Source organism: Vombatus ursinus, unplaced genomic scaffold (genome assembly GCF_900497805.2).
Source record: "Vombatus ursinus unplaced genomic scaffold, bare-nosed wombat genome assembly UNPS02014770.1, whole genome shotgun sequence".
NCBI lineage: Eukaryota > Metazoa > Chordata > Mammalia > Diprotodontia > Vombatidae > Vombatus > Vombatus ursinus.
Genome location: NW_020954548.1, coordinates 15,613,619 through 15,633,180, shown reverse-complemented (window position 1 = coordinate 15,633,180; position 19,562 = coordinate 15,613,619). Strand labels below are relative to the sequence as shown.

Genomic DNA, 19,562 nt, shown 5'->3' with positions numbered 1-19,562 from the left:
TTCAGGCTCTCAGAGTGAAAGTATGAATGTATCTTAATATTCCTAGCACTGAGCAATTACATTTTTCTATGTCACAATTACGATGAAAAGGAAATGTTTTTATTGTTGTTATTTCTATATAATGACTCATATTTAGAAGGTTTTAATCAAAGATATTTTATTTTCAAATGATACAGTAATATAAATTTTTTGTAATTTAAAATCATTAGCTTTATGATTATCAACCACTGATTTAGGGAAGACTAAATTATATTTCTTATAACATTTATATATTTATATAATGTTTATATTTGTAATTTTTCAGAATCAACAGAATCAGAAAGGTACCATAGATTAGTGGATAGGACACTAGTCTTTGAGCTTGCCTCTATCACGTATTGGCTGTGACACCCTGACCAAGTCATTTAACTTCTCAGGACTCCAGGCAACTCATTACTACTTAACTTACAGAGAAGATGCTAACGTGCATCTGAAGAAGCATCCAGGAATTACCCACATCTATAAATTCAGAGGTCTTATATCTATCTGTATCAGAATCAAATTATGTCCCATTAATTTACAATGCTCCCCAATAAAATAATTCAACCAAATGGGGATTTCACAAATACAGAATGTGGTTAATGCTTTTTTTTCAGTTCAACCACTTAAATAATTTTGAATGTGCATATAAGCAATTCTATTGTTTCTTGATTAAATTTTCCTGAACTAATTGTCCATGATTATGAGGCACTAGTTAGCACCTTTGAGAACTCCAAGGAAGATGAAGCTATTTCATGCTCTTTACTCATCCAAGCTTCTAGTGGTAGACAACATGCAGCATGGAATGATGGATAGCACATATCCCATTGTATATTAGTCCTACCCTGAAAATACCAGAAATGTACTTTTTCTTTTTCAGAAATATACTTTTGGATGGCCTTTATTCCTCTCCTTAATACTTAGAACTCCTCATAACCATCTTATTTTCAGTAACTTTGCTGACTTTATTATCAATGAAATAATTCATTTCTAGCTAGGCTTTGTATTTTATGAACATAGAACCACAATATAAACTAAATAAACTAAAACCACTTATAATAGTTTTTCTTATTCAGTGGCAAGGAATGGAAAGATACAGCCATTTTATAAGACCAAGAAAGCACTGAATCATAGCATAGTCAATTCAATATTTTTTTCTTTGCCATTTTAATGGCTGATTCAGATGACCTCATGGTCATGTAGTCATAAGGACAGTGTGAACCAAATTAATCATCAATATGGATGAAAACAAAGCAATAAAAATTAATAATTTTATATCTTATTTGGTCATAACCTAAAGTTAAGATCTAAATAACAACTGTTAAGTAACTGTGAGTGATAGAATATACTAGTTTGGGGCAGAAGGTTCTGGGATCATGTATTTAGGCATTAGGCCCTTAATACCATCATCACTGTTATATATAACTTTTAAAGGTGTCCCTGAACTTATATTTAAAATGCCTTTCTTCTGAACACTGATTCTATAGAATAGGTATCAGAGAAATGTGCACTTGAAAATTTAGGTCCTGTTGCTTTATCGAATATAATTTTCGTAGCTAACTTTGGCTATGTAAGAAGTTATACCCAAGTTTTACTAGACCTCTTCAATGTTTGCCTTTGTGGAAGCACTCACTAATGGAAGACCTCTAACAGCAAAAAGGTCAATCAACATTAATGACTATCCAAGCACACCCCAAGACTCCATGTATTCACTATCCACTGTAAGACCTTGTTGTTCTGAGAAACAAATTCTAAATCATATGTATGTTCAAGGTGCTCCCTCAGAATCCTTCTTGGTTTACTGCTTGCTACAAAGGAGCTTTCACCATTGTCAATTACAGAAAAGGGACAAATGAATAATGCTCTTTCAGACAAATGATGTCCTTTTATCTCATCTGGAGTGAGGGCCAGAAGTGCTAAAACTTCTCTATATTTTCACGTAGGAATTACTATAGCATTGGGACAACGCTGATTAGGGAAAAAAGGATAGTCCTTGAAATTAAGGAAGATATGCAGTTACAGGGGAGCACATTCATAACTTTTGCTTGAATGATAGGATCCCTTTCTCTGATTTCTACAGCACTGACTTATGGTCTCCAAGTCACTGAAGAGCTGGTATTCTGGATGGAACCAGTTGAAAATGAACTTGCTGTCTATTTCTGAGCTCATCACATGGAAAAAAATAAGTCAAGCATATGGTTATAAAATTTATGAGTTACATAAATTTAGCGGCTATATTTTTTGTCATTTCAAAGGCCAGTCATGCTAAACAATATGCCATTTGATGTACCATGATAGGCAATCAAAGGGTTAAAAAGCAAACAAAACAAAAAAAGACAGATAATAAAAGTGCAGGTAGCTTACTTGTGCCTAATACAATGGACTTAAATTTCATTTTCCTGTTCTCCACATTGTGTGTGTGGTTTTGTTTTTTTTTTTTTTTTCCTAATAGTGGCATAAGCTGTTGTTATGTAAGCATGCAATTCTCTTAGCGTGGCACTGACTCAGTCTGCTATAGTGAAGGGGCTTTTAACTGCTCTATAAAAACTCACTGAGTAACAATGATCTACCTTCTTGGGGGTGATAGAAAAACCTTTTAGGCTGAGTTATGATACTCAGTGCTAGTTCAATGTTCACCTTGAACCAACAGGCATGTTTTGTTATGTTTTTTTATTGATAGATGTTTTCTCAAATAAATATGCTTCTCCCTATTCAAAACTGGTTGAGATGTCACAATGATGATTCACATGACATGAGACACTGTCTAATATTTTATAAGGGAGAGTACTTATGGCCAGATCACAAGCCTGTTAGTTCCACAAATGAGAAACCTCCATCTGATCAGGTAACTGGAAAAATTGCCGTGTTTTCCACCTTGGATCAGAAATCCAATTGAACCTTCTTCGATGGACATTTCTCATTTCCTACAGAAATACTTACTGGTTGCTGTAGGTGAAGCTGCCTCACCTTCAGTGGATGTAGTGATGGGTTTAGTATCTGTCATGGTCAGGGTCACAGGTCGCACTGCACTGTGATGGGGAGAGGGTGCCAAAACTGGAGTGAAATGGCCGGGCACTTTCCCTACTACTTGACCACTGCTGTTGGGCTACAAAACAAAAACAGAACACGCCGCATGAAATAATCCAGCCTGTCTAAATCATAAGTCCATTTAGCACACTCTTCCTTCACGGACACTGCTCATTGTGTGGAACAGCCATAGAGGCCCTTCGCTCAAGTTAAGAGTCAGAGCACCTAATAAGTGGTTAGTAGTAATAAGAAGCAGCAGCACTTAAGAGAAGGTTTTCATCTTCAAACCACTTTGTATACATTAATTAATCTTTACAACACCCTGGAGAGGCAGGTAGACATCATTATTCTCATTTAACAGGCCAGAAAACTCAAGTGGAGGGTAAATGATTTGCCCAAGGACAAAATGGAAGTCAGCACCGAGCTAGAACTAGAACCCAGTACTCTCACTTTGAGCCCTGGGCTCAACATAATGAGTTTGCATTTGATCTTCTGGATGAAATTTTCACCAAGCCTTTTTTCAGACTCTGATGCTAATTACCTAAGTGATGATGGGGATATCTCGTTGGTACAAAGGCTCTACTCCAAGGAACACAGTTTCCATGAGTTTTTCTTCATGCTCATTTTGTCATATCACACAAACACATTCATCCACACAAATAACAGACAGCCTCTAAGACACAATTGTTATGCTATTGGGATCTCCTAATATAAGAATAGAGAATGAGGCGCAGGGCTTCCATAGTAGACTTTTGTGAAAGAAGTCAAAACAGGCACCACCTGGTCTACAAAACTGATGCTAAGGTACCGAAACGGGTCTGGCCTACAATCCACAAATGCAGCTTTAAAGACTGAAACTAAAAAGTGTTGCAGTAAAAGAGAGGACAATCAACTACACTATATATTATTTGGTTTGTTCTTATATTGATATGTGTAGATATTTACACAAAACATTTATTAACATTTGTGGGAATTACCCAAGTAAATCCCCTGTGCTGTGATAGAAGAGATATTATTATGTGTGCTTTAGCCCCTGGGTACAAAAATAGTTTCCGTGTTAGGAGGCAAAATCCTTAGGGACACACTGATACACTATAATACCAGAACATGTTTTTCTGGATAGAGAATGCTATTTTTGTTCATATCCAAGATAGAATTCTCTACAGCATTAAATCCCTAACAATTTTATAGGATTTTATTCTCTACAAACACTTAGCTTTTCTAATCTAAAATTAACAAAAGAAAGAGGCAATCCGTATTAGCAGATTTATCTAGCTACCTATACATATAAGCTACATATAGATTATTTTATCCCTGAAAAAAAGATGAAAATCTAATAATGTTCAAATATTTTTTACTTATAGCCTTAGCTGAGTCTTAAGTTAGGCTCCTCAGCTGTTGTATAATTTTTTTTCCTTGAAAATAAAATGAGATACTTGAATATCCTGACTGTTTATCACACATGATTTGGAGTATTTAACATTATGTCAGGAAAATTGCCCACCGTTTTTTCCCCGTGGAAACCTATGAGACAGTTATATCTTTAAACTAATTTTACTTAAAATATTCCATTGAATAGCAAGACTGTCTCACTATAATCAGTACAGGGGTAATGGAATTAATCTCAAAATTGCTGTGAGGAGTACATGGCATCTCAGTTGCTTATCTTAACAATCTAAATTAGTATATTACTGAAGCATGTTGAGGAAGAACCACTTATTGTAGGAAAATGCTAACTGAGTAGCCATTCTTTTGATTCCACTTATGGTAGGAAAATGCTAACTAAGTAGCCATCCTTTTGATTCCATTTATCGTAGGAAAATGCTGAGTAGCCATTCTTTTGATTTCACTTGTTGTAGGAACATTAATTAATTAGAACTAATATCAGGAGATTCCTTCTGCAAACCCAGTTTGAACAGAAAAAAATTAGATGAAATATTCCTAATAGGTAGTTGTAGTTTGTTATAAACATGTGGAGTAAAATGCATGTTTCCATCCAAAAAGCAGAAGTCATTGGGTTAAAAGCACATCACTATGTAACCAACTTTTTCGAGCAATTGAACATGTTAGTGAGGTGTTTTTCATTTTCCCCTTAAAAAATAACAACAACCCAGAAAAAATGTTATTTTTATCCCTGATGCCAAGTTCTACAAGCAATTGTTCTCTATGCAGTAATCAAAGACCCAGACCCCTGTATTCAATAACACCTACCTGCAGAGTGACAATAATAGCAAGGAAATGCTGCGACAGACTATGGCAGTACAGTGTTCCATACTGCAAAGCTTTTCCCACTGGAACTGAATCACGTTCCAAGTTCAGTGACACACATTTACCTAATTTAAAGTTTACAAAAAGTGACAAAAGAAATAAATCTGAGCCAGCACAGGCAATGATATTCCATATTTTAGGGTCCAGAGGAAGGAGAAATATTGGTCTGTTTTCTGCTAGTTTAAAAGGATGAAGGTGTACCATAAAACTTTTAGCTTCTAAGGATGCTAATAGATGAACCTTCTCATTGTTGCTGCTAAAAAGAGAGTTGACTCCTCTCAGGAGAGAGTTGACACAGCATTTTGAAGGGATTATCCTACTCAGTACATTGGTTCCATTATACAGTACTAAAACCCTGAGAAAGCATTAAAAAAAAAACTGTGACAAGAGAGTAAGACACATCTCTTAGAAGCTAGATAGATCTTTACCTTGAAAATGGGAAGAAAAGCAGGGAACAATATAGGCAGATTATCGCCTAATCTGCCCTCTTAACATATAAAAAAATTGAAATGTAAGTAAAACAAGCACTGAATAATTAAAGAAATGCATAACACTAAGGGCCTGATTTTAATTTGCATAATTTTTCCCTTAATAGTGCCTAATTAAGACATCAGTTTTAAAAAAAAAATCCAATGGAACTCTAAGATTTTCCACACTGAATTAACATTAAGGACTTTTAATGGATGTCTTAATTAGACTTTGTTATTCATGGAAATTTTACACAAATTAAAATCAGGCCCTGTGTGCACTGTTCCCAGCTGAGTCTCAGCAAAATGCTCTGTGGAACTGAAAGACTTTTAAATCCATGCTTTGACAGCAAATTGTAGTCCTAAACTGATATACCACAATCCCACAGTTTTTATTAATTAGCATCAATATTACATCTAATAAAAATAATGTATAATTTGAATTTTTTTCATCTAAAGCTGAAACTGAAAATTTATCTTCAAATTTAAATTTCAAAAACTATTCAGCTAGTCCAGAATGTTAGTCCATAGGGTCCAATAATCACTGACTTTTTAAATAGCCCAAAGGAAAATTCATTTGTTGGTATTCAAAACACAACTTTCAGGCAAGCCCACAAATGAAAAACTGATATTTCCCTTTATTTCTTGTGCTTACGTTAAACTGATTTCCTTTTAATTAAAGGATTAAAAAAAAAACTAAAAGCTTATTTCCATACCTTTTATTATCATTTTAACAACAGTGTTAACACAAAAGCTCCTAAATCTCACCAAATTCACAGAAATGTGCCATATACAGTTGACAAGAAACTTTGAAGCACAAGGAGGAAAATCAGACCACACCATACAGATTACATTACACTCACACTGGAAATATTAGCATTATTGACAAACAACTTTGCTGAAAGTCTGTCCTACAGAAGAGATCACATAACATTTATTATATGCCTATTTGATTGCAAAAAAAATGGAAACAAACAAAAACCTTTCTTACATCAAATCAAGAACCACACTGCCTTGTGATAATGCAGAAATGCATCTGAATCACTGTTGCTGTTTGCCCTTCTTTCTCAAAGAGGACCAGATTATCAGGGAGGTGATGCCATGACATGTAAGTGAATTAGATTTAAGTGAGGGAGGACTGTGGACCATCTGAAGCACTAGACTTGCAGAGAATCCCTAAAGTTACTATCAAATGTTTACAAAAGAATAAGTTTGTAGCTATGTCACCCATTATTAAGTACAGTCATGTCTGTGCAAAGAATTAAGTATTCCTCAAACATGGAAAATATTTACACTATGAAAGCTTATTTTAATTCCTAATAGCTTGTCTATAAATACAACTTTGTTCTTTTTGTATATTTATTTGAACACATACTTTGCTACTCCCTGACTCTGTGTCATATACCAGGTGTTTCAAAGCTGTGAACTGTTCTAAGCCTTTTTTGCTAATGTGGTCCCTGCTTAGACTCCCCAGTCAATGAAAATAAGAGAAATTAAACAAGTTCATAACAAATTTTCACTTGTAAAGAAATTCTCTTACTAATTGCTACTCAACCAGATTCAAGGCAGAAATGTAATGAATCACTGAGAACCTTGCTGAGTTTAGAGTTCAAAAGTTAATGCCACGGCAGTAATTACAGTTACCCTAACAATGAGCATCACAGAAGATAGAAAAGGGAACATGACATTATCTGCTTCATTTCAATATGGTGTTCTCATGACATTTCTCTGTCCCCCCCCCCATCCTCTTTACCTGGCTTGTCTGTGGACTAGATGGGTCATAAGAAGGTACATAATTCTTCAGAGTATCCTGAGGATTCAGGTGAGGAGGATATCTGATTGTAGGATGAGAAAAGTAGCTTGTTGGGGCTGGAGGAAGTATAGCTTGTGCAGGGAATGGCAATGGCGACGGTGACGTTCTGGTTGAGATGACTGGGGGGAAAAAAAGAAAAAAATTGATTAAGCTTTAGCTTTCTGTTCCTAGTTTCAAATATGAAATCAAAAAACATGCTGCAAGATGATGAGTCAGGATTTTTTAAGACAAACTAAATGCTCTTAAAATATTTGCCCCTCAATTCTTTCTTTTTGTCTGATCTCAGCCAGTCTGCCTCTCCTCCCTTTTCCTGCTCTTCCTCTTCCTGTTCTTGCCGTCTGTGTGTCTCTCTGTGTCATTCTCTCTGGGTCTCTGTCTTAATCTCTCTTTCTCTACATCTTTTTGTCTCTGTTTCTCTCTGTGTCTCTCTTTATCTCTCTGTGTGTCTCTATCTCTCTGTGTGTCTCTATCTCTCTCTATGCTCTTTCTCCTGACCCCTCCAAACTAACAATTCTGTTTCCATAGATCCATAAGTATTGAAAAAACTTTTCATTTCTTATGTGTTATGCCATTGCTTGATATAGTGTTTCTTTAAACAAAGCAATGATTTCCCATCAGAGTAGATATTTGCTTTTGTCTCATGATTTTGATCAATTGAAAACATTTTAAAGAAAAAAGGACTCACAAAATTTTCATAACAGGTTCATAACAGAAACAAATCTCACTGTAAGTAAATGTAGTGAATTTTTCTTTACTATGTAATCCTGTACCTGCCTATGGATGTGGGAAGGGGAAGCCAATAATTAGGAAGCAATAATGTCAGGAATAATTAGTTGACCATTGTGTAAATGCTAATGAATGTTCAACCTCAGGGCCTGGGAAAACCTTCCTCCAAATGAAAATATTTCTTTCAAAACAAAAAGGGATCTCTCCTTTACATATTTTCTCTACACTCTTTTTTATTCCCTTCTTTCCACATTCTGTCACTGCAGACCAATACACGCAAAGATCTCATTGCTAATGCAACATTAAACACAGACTACATGAAATGCAAGCTTCAAGCTTTCAAAGCCATGTTAACTTGACCAAAAGTTTCCTACCATATAATTGATAATACTTACTATGTGGAAAATATTACATATAATTTATATAATATAGCATGTTTGTGTGGATATTTCATTACTTTAGTGCAATTTTTAACACAGGCATTATCTGAGATTTATACACTTAATTTTCTAATAATGTTAAAAAAAAACCCAAAAGATAGAGGCACCTTACTGTACCATAAATATCTTTACAATACAGAGGTAATAGCAATATAAGCAAAATCTTGACATAATTTTATGCACATTAAAAATACATCAAATAACTTCTTTTTGTTTACCTTTTTTCCAATATGCTAAGTTTTAAATTTAAAAGGTTGTGCACTAATTCTGAGCCAAAATATCTAGCAGCAGAAGATATATTCTTCCTATGTTCTTCAACTAAAGGACATACAGCATGACTTAATCAAAACTTCCTAAATATACACCAAAATTTACCTTTCAAATATAGCATTTGTTTCCCCAAAAGGAGAGTTTTTCATAACATATAAGAACTCATAACAAGGAAAATGCAGAATAAACTCAATTATAAGGTTCCCTTCTTTGAGTTTGATCAGATTTAGGAATCGCTTTTAGAAAAGAATAAAACCCCACAAATGAGATTTTTTCACCATCTTGGTACAGACGCAAGGGTTCAGTAAAGACAAGAAGAAGCATGTTGAAAAGAAAAGAGTACTAGATTTGAAATCAAGAAATTTGGTTTTCAAATCACACTTCCAACATTTGCTATACTGTGTGACCAACTAAGATCGAGGCCCTTAATAAAATATAACATAATAAGACTTACTATCCACTGCAGGGAATAATGGGATTTTGAGGTAGAGGGAAGCTTAAAGATAATTGGGTCTACCCTCTCCATTTTACAGATGAGGAAAGCAAGGCCCAGAAAGCTAACATGACTTACTCAAAAGCACATAGGTAGCTACATAGTAGAACTGGGATTTACACCCAGATTCTGCTACTCCAAAATATAGTTTCCTTTATTCTCCTTCACTCGTACCACCTTTTTAGAATTTTGAGGAAAGTGATGGTATAAATCTTAAAGTGCTATGTGTGTGAGTTGTAATTTATGGTTAATATTGCTAAATATCAACTCTTAATATCAGTGATAATCAATACTCTTAAGTACATAATTGTAATAATAAATACATCCTGCACTGATCTTGTCCAAAATTACAAAGTTGGCACTAAACTAATCACAGCAGTACACAGGCTTTGAATTGTTTTTCCAACTGTGGTGATGTGTTTTTATTAAGCAACCACATTCTCTTAACAGCTCCCCTGTGTGGCTAACAATAGGCAGACATCTGGTCAGATTTAGTGGGGCAGGTATTGTGTGAGGCTGTCCTTGTTCTCCTCAACTATGTTCAAGTTGGCCCAATCTGAGGTCATTTTCCAGGCAAGATCTCAAATCAGAAGCAAATATACTTTCTTACACAGAACTTATTTAAGTTCTGTTAAGAAGACAACATATCCACATTTATTATAGAGGGAAGCTGACGCTGGATTTTCAAAAGGCTCCGTAGGGGTTCTAGAAGGTCTCATCAAGCCAGATGAGCTTCTGGGATGGATTGGTGATAACGGACTGCATGTCTGTCACCTGGTGACCAGCTAAACACAGAGATTCTTCTCTAGAGAGCTGACCACCACCAGGTGTTGGTTTTTTTTTCTGCCGTGGCATTTTATAAAGACTGTCTAGTAATATGCAGATGGTGTAGAAGTTTTGTTAAAGAGCATGACTTGAGATCCCACTGGTAGTGCAGATAGGTAATGCCACAGATACAAGAATACCTGAGTTAAATTCAGCCCCAGATACTTAACCAAGCTACTTGACCCCAGGCAAGTCACTTAACTTCTGCCTTGTTTTCCTCATCTGTAAAATGGAAATAAAATAACATCTATCTCCTGGTTGTTGCTATGAGGATAAAATAAAATAATATTTGTAAAGTGCTTTGCAAACTTAAAGCGCTATATAAATGCTAGCTATCATTGCTTGTGGTAAGTATTAGTATAATACATACCTGGACAGATCTGTCTTTGCCTCTTACCTTTGAAAATACCTGCCCTCAAGAAACTTGTTCTAGACTCAAAGTCATGACAATGATAAACCTTAAATATGTCCCACTCAGAGCCTTATTCTAGAATCAAAGCCATGGCAATGATAAACCTTAAATATGTCCCACTCCGAGCCTTGCTACTGTATTTTCCTCTTGACTTAGAAGTTTAAATTTGTTAGTATTGACTGATTACTGCAAATCTATTAGTGTTAGAATTGCCTGGAGCAAACATGTATGTATAAATGTGTATACGTATATACATGCATTATATATGTGTGTGTGTGTGTGTGTGTGTGTATCTATATGTATATCACTTGTGGCTGGTACATATTTCTCTCTTTTTCTGTCTCGGACAGGCAATCAGAGTTAAGTGACTTGCCAAGGTTCACACAGCTAGTAAGTGTCAAGTGTCAATTCTGAAGACAGATTTGAACTCGAACCCTTCTGACTCCAGGGCCAATGCTCTATTCACTGGACCACCTAGCTGCCCTTTGGTATATATTTCTCTTAACTATAACTTTCTTCATTTTAGATAATATAAGTTCTCTTTCTCTTTTTAAGCCTAGGAGGAAATAGAAGACAATTTGACATCAACCAATTCAGATTTACACATACCACAAACTAAAAGTCGCATGTTGACATTTTTAAAGTCCATTGTGAATTTCAGTACTTCAAAGGACCCGTAATTTTATGGATGTGAAGTTCTTCTACCAACTCAGAATACAACCCTCTCTATAGCTTAATATAATATAGCTCCATATTCCCTAATAATTCTTGTAAGTTATTGTGGCAAAAGAAAAAAAAAACACCTATAATCAACTTGGTGAAAAGACTCTCCAAATTTAGGCTAGTCCTTGGGAAAATAGTTAGAGTTCATTCCTGGACTTGGATTGTTTTTTATATTAAGGGCAAAAAATCAGATTCTATATGTATTGAAAAAAAGGAAGGAACTATCCCTCTAGAAATTTACAGCAACTAAAGAACATGATAGTGTAATGTGTATGTGTGTGTGAGAGAGACAGAGAGAGAGAGAGAGAGAGAGAGAGAGAGAGAGAGAAATTGAGTATGAAAATTTCTCCCAGGCCTACAACGATATTCATATATAAAGAGAAGAGTCTGGAAATAATATGTATTGAATTCTAGCTGTGTGACTTTCTAATTCTATGAACCTGGGAAAACCACTTCCCCTCTAGTCCTCAGTTTCCTCATCTGTAAAATAACCTCTAAGGTCTTTTCTAAATCTAAATCCTATTATCCTGTGAACAAGCCAAATATATGTGTGTGTATGTGCTTATGTGTGTGTATACACACACACATATTCATTCATTCATTCATTCATTTGCCCTACTGATAAATATTCATTTATTTCTCATCTTTGCTAAAGTAATTGCCAATAGTCTGATGACTCGGCAAAGTAGATATATTGGTTTATTTTCTGTTTTAATGTGTAAACCCTAAATAATCATATAAATATGATTTAATAATCATTACCATATAATAATAATTCATTATGAAGCATAGAAGAATAATTAGTTGGAAAAAGAAGCATTGTGAGGAACAAAACACTCAAGAAAGAAAAAAAATCTTCATTTTTTGGTTCTGAACATAGGATCCTCCAATTTACATTGTTTCACTCTCAGATAAATGAACAGCAAATTTTACCCACAGAAATACTGTTTATGTGACTTCATGCCTTTGAAAGTACTCCAAACTCAGCAACCTACTCGATGACCCTTCTCCTTCCCTCAATAAAATATACAGGATTAGGACCCATTAGCAGGGTCATAGTGATTACAGCTTGTGCTCCATTGCTGTGGACTTGGGCCAGAAGCTAAAGAAACAAGCAACCTTCTCTAGGTAACTCCTCACCACTGTGTGCAACTCCTGCGATTCCGGGATGGTGGTGCTGAGGAAAAGTGCTCAATCTGGGTGAAGAGTCCTGCGGAGACGTAGGGCTAAACAATGGCTTTTCAGGCTTCTTCATAGCAGTAGGAGAAGACATATCTGCAAGGGTGAAAAATGGTTTTGGCAATGTTAAGCTACAGCCCAGAAATGAAAGTGCCAGAGGACAGACACTCTTGTCTAACATCCTACTCTTCTTTTATCCTTGATCCTTTTAAAACAGGTGCACCTCTAGTCATTTGAGTGGCTATCCTGTCACTTTAAAGTTTATGTAGCAGTTTTTGCTTCTCAATGAAGATGGCTTAAGGCTTAATTTGTTAAACGTGCTTTTTTCTCAGAAAGGTTAAAAAAAATGGTGACACAGTGGCCTTCTGGGTAAGACACAGAACTCTGTTTATTGATTCTCTGTGACTCAAATAAAGCCTTGCCCAGACATTCCCCACTAATTTAAATTTAAATGGTTTCAAGGAGTCTTTGTTTTCTAGGCCCCAGACCACACTGTTTATAAAATAGTGGCAAACAGAGTATAGATGTCATAAAGGATCTTTCAGGTTGGAAAAGAGAGAATTAATCGGTATCTTAAACTGTCATTTATACCATTTGTCTGACATCTTATATGATAACAACAATGGCTAACATTTATGAAGCACTTCTAGGTTTGCAAAGAGTAGTTATTATCTATTCCATTTATAATTTTATTTGATCCTCACAACAACCCTGTGAGGTAGGCACTGTTATTTTGCCTATTTTACAGATGGTAGAACCTGGGGTTGAACGAGGTTAACAGGATCAAGTCACCTAAAATGTCTGAGGCAAGATTTTAACTTAAATTTTCCTGATTCCAAGTACAGCACTGGTACCACTACCCTATCTCATAAGGAATTCAATATATTGATTTTGGTATAGTTTCTTTTTAAGCTGATAGAGACAATCATTATTAAAAGAATATCACTAAGGAAAGCTTTCTGGCACTGATGAAATCTATACCATTTGTATTTTATTTTAAGAATGCTTTAAAAATCAACTTTTTAAAATGATGAGATGGCTTCATAGATCTTTAGTTCCATGTCTTTATATCTAAAGAAAATAACTTTCATCTTAATAAAAAGCATTTAATAAAATTAACTATTTGATTTCAGCATTTTGTCACTCTGCTACCATATCATCTAATAGTTCAATGACACATATCACTGTTAAAAAAAAGATTTATCAGCTAAAAGTACTAGCCCTCAGTCACAGTTTTTGACTAATATAGTTAAGTTGATTATCACTGTTAAATTAGTCAGAAACAGCACACTTTTGAAACAGAAAATCAGGGAACTAATTCCATATATCTCTAGAAATAGGAAATAAGTTTTAAAAAAGAAGAAAATGGTCAATTAAAATACTGTCATTAGGATCCCTATAAAAATGAAGAAATATTTAATTTGCATAAATAGCTTTTAACATTAGGGTTAACTGCAGCTAATAGACCTTAAATAATGCTAAAAATTAACGTATGACTAATACATAATGAAATAAGGATTTAAAAATATATACATTTTTAATCTGATTGAGGGTGGCATGCTATACGATGTACAATCAAAAAAATCATAGACTTTTAAAACTGGAAGAGATGAGACATTGTAAATCATCCATTCCAACTGCCTTATTTTTATAGATGTTCTAATCACAGTTTCAATTAACCCCTACTAGAGTTCCTAGTTTGAAAATGACTTTCAGAAAAGGATGCTAGTGACTTTCTATTGCTGCTCTAATGCACTGTCTTTACAACTGTGTTTGAGTTCAAGTATGAGGTTTCAAATAAAATTAACATATGGTCGATCTGTTGCTAAGAAGTCTGCCACATAAATTATAAACTATAACTACAAATCACTTCAGAACAATTCAACACAAATGGTCTTTCCCATCTAGGATGAATGCACCTGGTGATGTGATCTTTGGAGAAGATCAACCAAATCAAGGCAGTGCCAATGGTGCTCATTATTTCAAGACTTTCATTACAACCAGCTGAATCCACAATAACGAGTTCTTTGGGGGGGAGGAAGGACACACAAACCATAGGTGTTTATTCAAAAGTTCATATTACACAGGTGATTATGCAGTTTTAGAGATGCTACCTAGGCATTTTCTTTGCTAAAATTATATAATTAGCTTTATGAAGTAATTAGGACAGCTTCATTTATTCTTTCTGTTCTCTCTCTTGCATGTACTGATTTAATGGTCCCTTCATGTTCTAAATACACCCAGGAATTACAGATGCAGAAAACAAGAAAGACTGAACAAAAACTATCTGCATGAGTTATGAATGTTACAAAGGGTCTCTCCTTCTTGATTAATAAAAACAGTGTGCAGTTTTCATTAAAAACACATGGGCTTCACTGAGGTCTATATTTTATAGGATTCACTTTAGAAGAAAATAAGTAATAGTATTATTAAGTTTAATTATATTTTATTTTCTTATAAAGATATAGCCTTGTTAAATGAAACAGGATAAAGTGAGGTTTGGAATTCGAGACATATTAGAATGACAAGTTAAAGGATGTAGGGAATGTAGGGGATTACTTCCTATTATAGTATAATAGTAGAAAAAAATTGTAACTTTTATTATAATTTTAAGTTATTAAGTACCTGGTTGCTTTCTATTATTGTCTTGTTTTCTGGTAAGCAGATTCTTGCTTCTCAAACTACGTTCTCATTCAAGTATGAGGAATGGAACAGAAAAAGAAATGTAGAATCACATAGTAAGGAAAGAATTATAAGAGCCAAGGAAAGATTTGTCTGATGTTTCCATAAGAGAGAGGCAGGCAATAAGAGAGACACAAAGGGATTGTTGTGGGGGCTTGAAACCAGAATGAGAAATTTAAATTTGATTTGGAAATTAAGCATGAGCCAATGAAAGAGAAATAGAATATGGCAGTGTCTCTAAAGTAGCTCCTTTCTTTCTCTATTCCTTTTCTTCAGTAAGTCCCCTATTCTAAGTCATCTCCTACCTGGATTGCTGCAACAGCCTTTACCTGCACCTCTTGCCTCCAAATCATCTTATTCTAACTTACCACACAGAGTTTCTAGTTTTGTGAACATCATTATGACTGCATCACTCCACAGTTCAAAAAAAAAATACAGAGGTTCTCTGTTACCTATTGTATCAAATCTTTGTCATTAAATATCATTTACCATTATTTCTGTACATTCTAGCCAAGATAATTTGCTTATAATACCTTAAAACAAACCATCTTGCTGGAAGCAAGCACATGCCATACCTTCTGATTAGAAGGACTATCTCAATACCTTGAAAATTTAGCTGACCACTCACTCTTTGTAGGAAATTATCAAACATAGACCCCCACCCCCAATTTGACTCAGCTTAGTACAATGCCTGGCACAAAATAAGCACTTATGCTTACTGACTTGACACTTTCATATACTCAGGTTTGTACAACATAAAGTATTATCTGTTACTATATAGCTTCATATGTTTTTCAATTATTTACACAGATGCATAAATGCTTATGCAGATTGGTTCTAAGTCAGCTCATGCTAGTTGAGGGCATAATGGGTTTCTGTTTGTGTACCCAAGTTTTTTGTATAGTATTGTTGCTGAGTCGTTTCAGTCATATGCAACTCTCCATTAGACAATTTGGGTTTTCTTCAGCTCATTTTACAGATGAGGAATCTAAGGCAAACAGCGTTATGTGACTTGTCCAGGGTCACACAGCTAGTAAATGTCTGAGGCTGGATTTGAACTCAGGTCCTCCAGACCTGCTGCTCTATCCACTGTGCCACTTAGTTGCCCTTTTTATATAATATACCTTCAATAAATGTTTACTGATGATCTGCTTCATAGACAGGATGATTTCCAAAGTCCATGGAACTTTGAACAAATTGGAGATTGGGGAGAGAAAGACCCCAAGGAAGAGAAAGAGAAAAAATTTCAAATAAACTGAAGAGAAGGAGGAAACAAGAAAAATGAGAGAACTCAGTAAGAAGGAATCAAAGGCAAGGTCAAAGGGCACTTTTTGCTGTCAAAGAGAGGGACAATGGGGAAAAAAAGGAAAAACATCTATTCAAAAGACAAGAAAAGGAGACAAAAACTTGCAAGTGATGGGGTTTATTGTTACTGCTTACTCCTATATGTGGATTTCTAATTAGGCGATTAGCCCCTGCTTTTAAAAGTCATATGGTAAAGATTATATGCAGCTTAGAGTCTTTTTATTTTCAATAAGTCAAATACACAAAGGGTTAACATACAAGGCACATTTTACCTGGCCTTCTGTTAATTGAGTTGTAACTCATCCATTTTGTTCAAATCTTCCCTTAAAATGTATCTTACAAAAAACTAGGGAGTTACCATCATAGCTCATTATTTCCACTTAAAATCCTGTCATTATTTTCATGCTTTGTACCATGCTTGACTTAAGCTATAGTGTGTCATATATTTTACAGCATCACATCAAAGGTGGAGGGAGGGAGGTTAAAATAAATAGATCAACTTCTTTCCCAATAAGGTAAACTCGTCTACAAAGGGAGGCAGAATGCGAAAAGAGGCACTGTGAAACCCAGCCTATGTAGTCTACTCAGCGGCAGCTTGCACAAATGGTGCTCCAGATGTATATCTGTTCAAATCAGCCCAAGGCAACAATTTTGATCAATTCTAATGTGATAAAATGCTGCAGGGAAAGTGTGCAGAAATGTGTTTACGTCAGCCCTTAATTAAACTGTTGTTCACTTCCAAAGAACCTTAGGAAACACTAATGAGACATGAGTTTGGGCAATTTCCTCATCAAAGCAAAGACCTTCTTCCTCTGTCTGTAGCAGCCTGTCATCCAAGGAGCTCCCTGGATAAATGTCACATGGCATGCCAATCAGCTAGCCACCTGTTAGGAGAACTTCACTGCAGTCAACTAGTGATCTAGGGCAAGTTCAAACATCCACCTTAACACCTGCCTGTCCTGGACACCTGTTCCATTTTCATAGGCAGCCCAGCAATATGTGAGCTTTTTTCAAATATGCTTAAGGTTTAAAATAGGATTCTATAATCTCCACAGGAGGCACATTCCCTATTCTAGAAAATGGGTGCATTGGTATAGCTCTTTAGATACAGATATAGATATTTTTATATACATATATATATATATATCATCATCATGGATAGATACACATATTTGAATTTTATTCTCTTATATAATGTCACTTAGGGTTTTCATCTACTTCAATCAATTATGTAATAACACAAGAATTTCTTGGATTTCTGGAAGCAATTTTAAGAATGACAAAACATTGGCTAAATTAAAATAATATCACCTTGTTGATTACTATGCTTTAAAAATGCATTTTTTTTAAAAAATTTTATTTTAAATTTATGGAATAAAAGATTTCTATCTAGGTAACCAAGTCCTTAAGCATCATTTAGCCTTTTTACAATCCAATGCATTTTTTCCTTTCAAATCTTTAATACACTGACTATTCTTTTTTACAAGACAGATGGATTTTTAAAGAGTTCTAATTGGATATCATGTATATGCATCACCAGTTATTAGCTTCTCAAACTCAGTTGAGAAAATAGTTATTTTATTTTCTTGTCCTTAAATCAGATTCTTCAGTTTACTGAGGGCTTGACATCTAAAATAATTCTTCTCAAGTATTGTTAAAACCTTCTACTTTGTTTTTTTACATTATCACAGCTGCTAAGCATTTGCCAGTCTCCTGTTTTTGTAACAGGAGGAACTTAAGGTGTGAAGAAAACAGTAGGAAAACTCCTGTTAACCCTGTACCTGTGGTGCAAAGAGTTTGAACATGAACACCAGAGAAGGGACATTGACATGGATGGAAGTGACTACTGGTAATAATCCAATAAACTGGATCTAACCAGACTGAAGTAACAATGCTTATTAGTCTACATTTTTATTTCTCTCATTTGGATTGCTCTATTTCTCTACATCCTTATAGATGAAGAGGTATTTCTATTTATTTTTATTTCTTTACAACTCTGCATACTTAGTTATTGGGTTTGTTTTTTTTTTAAATGACATCTTAGATATGAGGCAGCCTGACATAGTAGGGAGAGTCCTAAACTTGGAGTCAGGTAGTCCTGGGTTCAAATACTACCTTAGACATTTACTGGTCCTGGCAAAGTCACTTACCCTTTCTCAGTCTCAGTTTCTTCAGTTGTAAAATGGGAATAATAATAATGTAGACTGTTACAATGTAAGACCCTTGAAGACAAGGGCTGTTTCAGGGCCTGACGCACACAGTAGATGGTTGATAAACGCTCATGGATTGACCGAATAACACCTGTAACACCTACCTCAAAATGTTGTTGTGAGGTCAAATGAGATAATGTATGTAAAGTACACTGCAACCCTTAAGATGCTATAGAAATGCCAATTATTATTGTATTTTGAACATCTAGGATAGACTGCTGTTCAGCTCTCACCCAAACATCCTCTGGTGTTTTTCTGCCCTCCTTTCAGAAAAATAGCTTTCTTTTAGGCTCGTCAACCATCATAAAGGATTTTGCTAGTGTAGAATGAGCTTTAGTTCATCTGGGATATCTGGGAGTGGCAAGGGGAGAATGAAGAAAACAAATTCCTTATGTAGAAGATGAATGATGCTTGAAAGGAATCTGAGTAGAAATAGAATATAAAGAGTTGGTAACTGTAGGACAGAATTTCGAAATTTCTGTCCCAGGTCATATACCTATAACTATCACAGAGTACAAGTGACCACTATGTAATGTGAAAAGGGGAGAGACAATTGTTTAGTCAGCAACAGCAACCATCATATTCCTCTTCCAAAATGTTTATTTTACAACTTCTTTTACCCTTCTAAGCCTGACCTTTTATGTTGCATATACTTGTCACAGAGACTGTTGCAAAGGCATTTAACGAGTCTCTCCCACCATCTC

The 19,562-nt window shown here is 35.0% G+C and overlaps 1 protein-coding gene across 4 annotated transcripts in view; it reads right to left on the bottom strand.

The window, feature by feature from the left end:
• NFIB (nuclear factor I B) overlaps nucleotides 1-19,562 on the bottom strand; it is a 268,605-nt gene that overhangs the window by 31,991 nt on the left and 217,052 nt on the right. For 2 of the 4 annotated variants that reach the window (XM_027863115.1, XM_027863117.1), the window contains exons 7-9: nucleotides 12,623-12,757; nucleotides 7,534-7,712; nucleotides 2,959-3,124 (exon numbers count right to left, since the gene is read on the bottom strand). In XM_027863115.1, coding sequence (XP_027718916.1) covers nucleotides 2,959-3,124; nucleotides 7,534-7,712; nucleotides 12,623-12,757 — 480 coding nt within the window. The remainder of the gene's footprint in view (nucleotides 1-2,958; nucleotides 3,125-7,533; nucleotides 7,713-12,622; nucleotides 12,758-19,562) is intronic. The other 2 variants (XM_027863116.1, XM_027863118.1) reach the window with 2 other exon arrangements.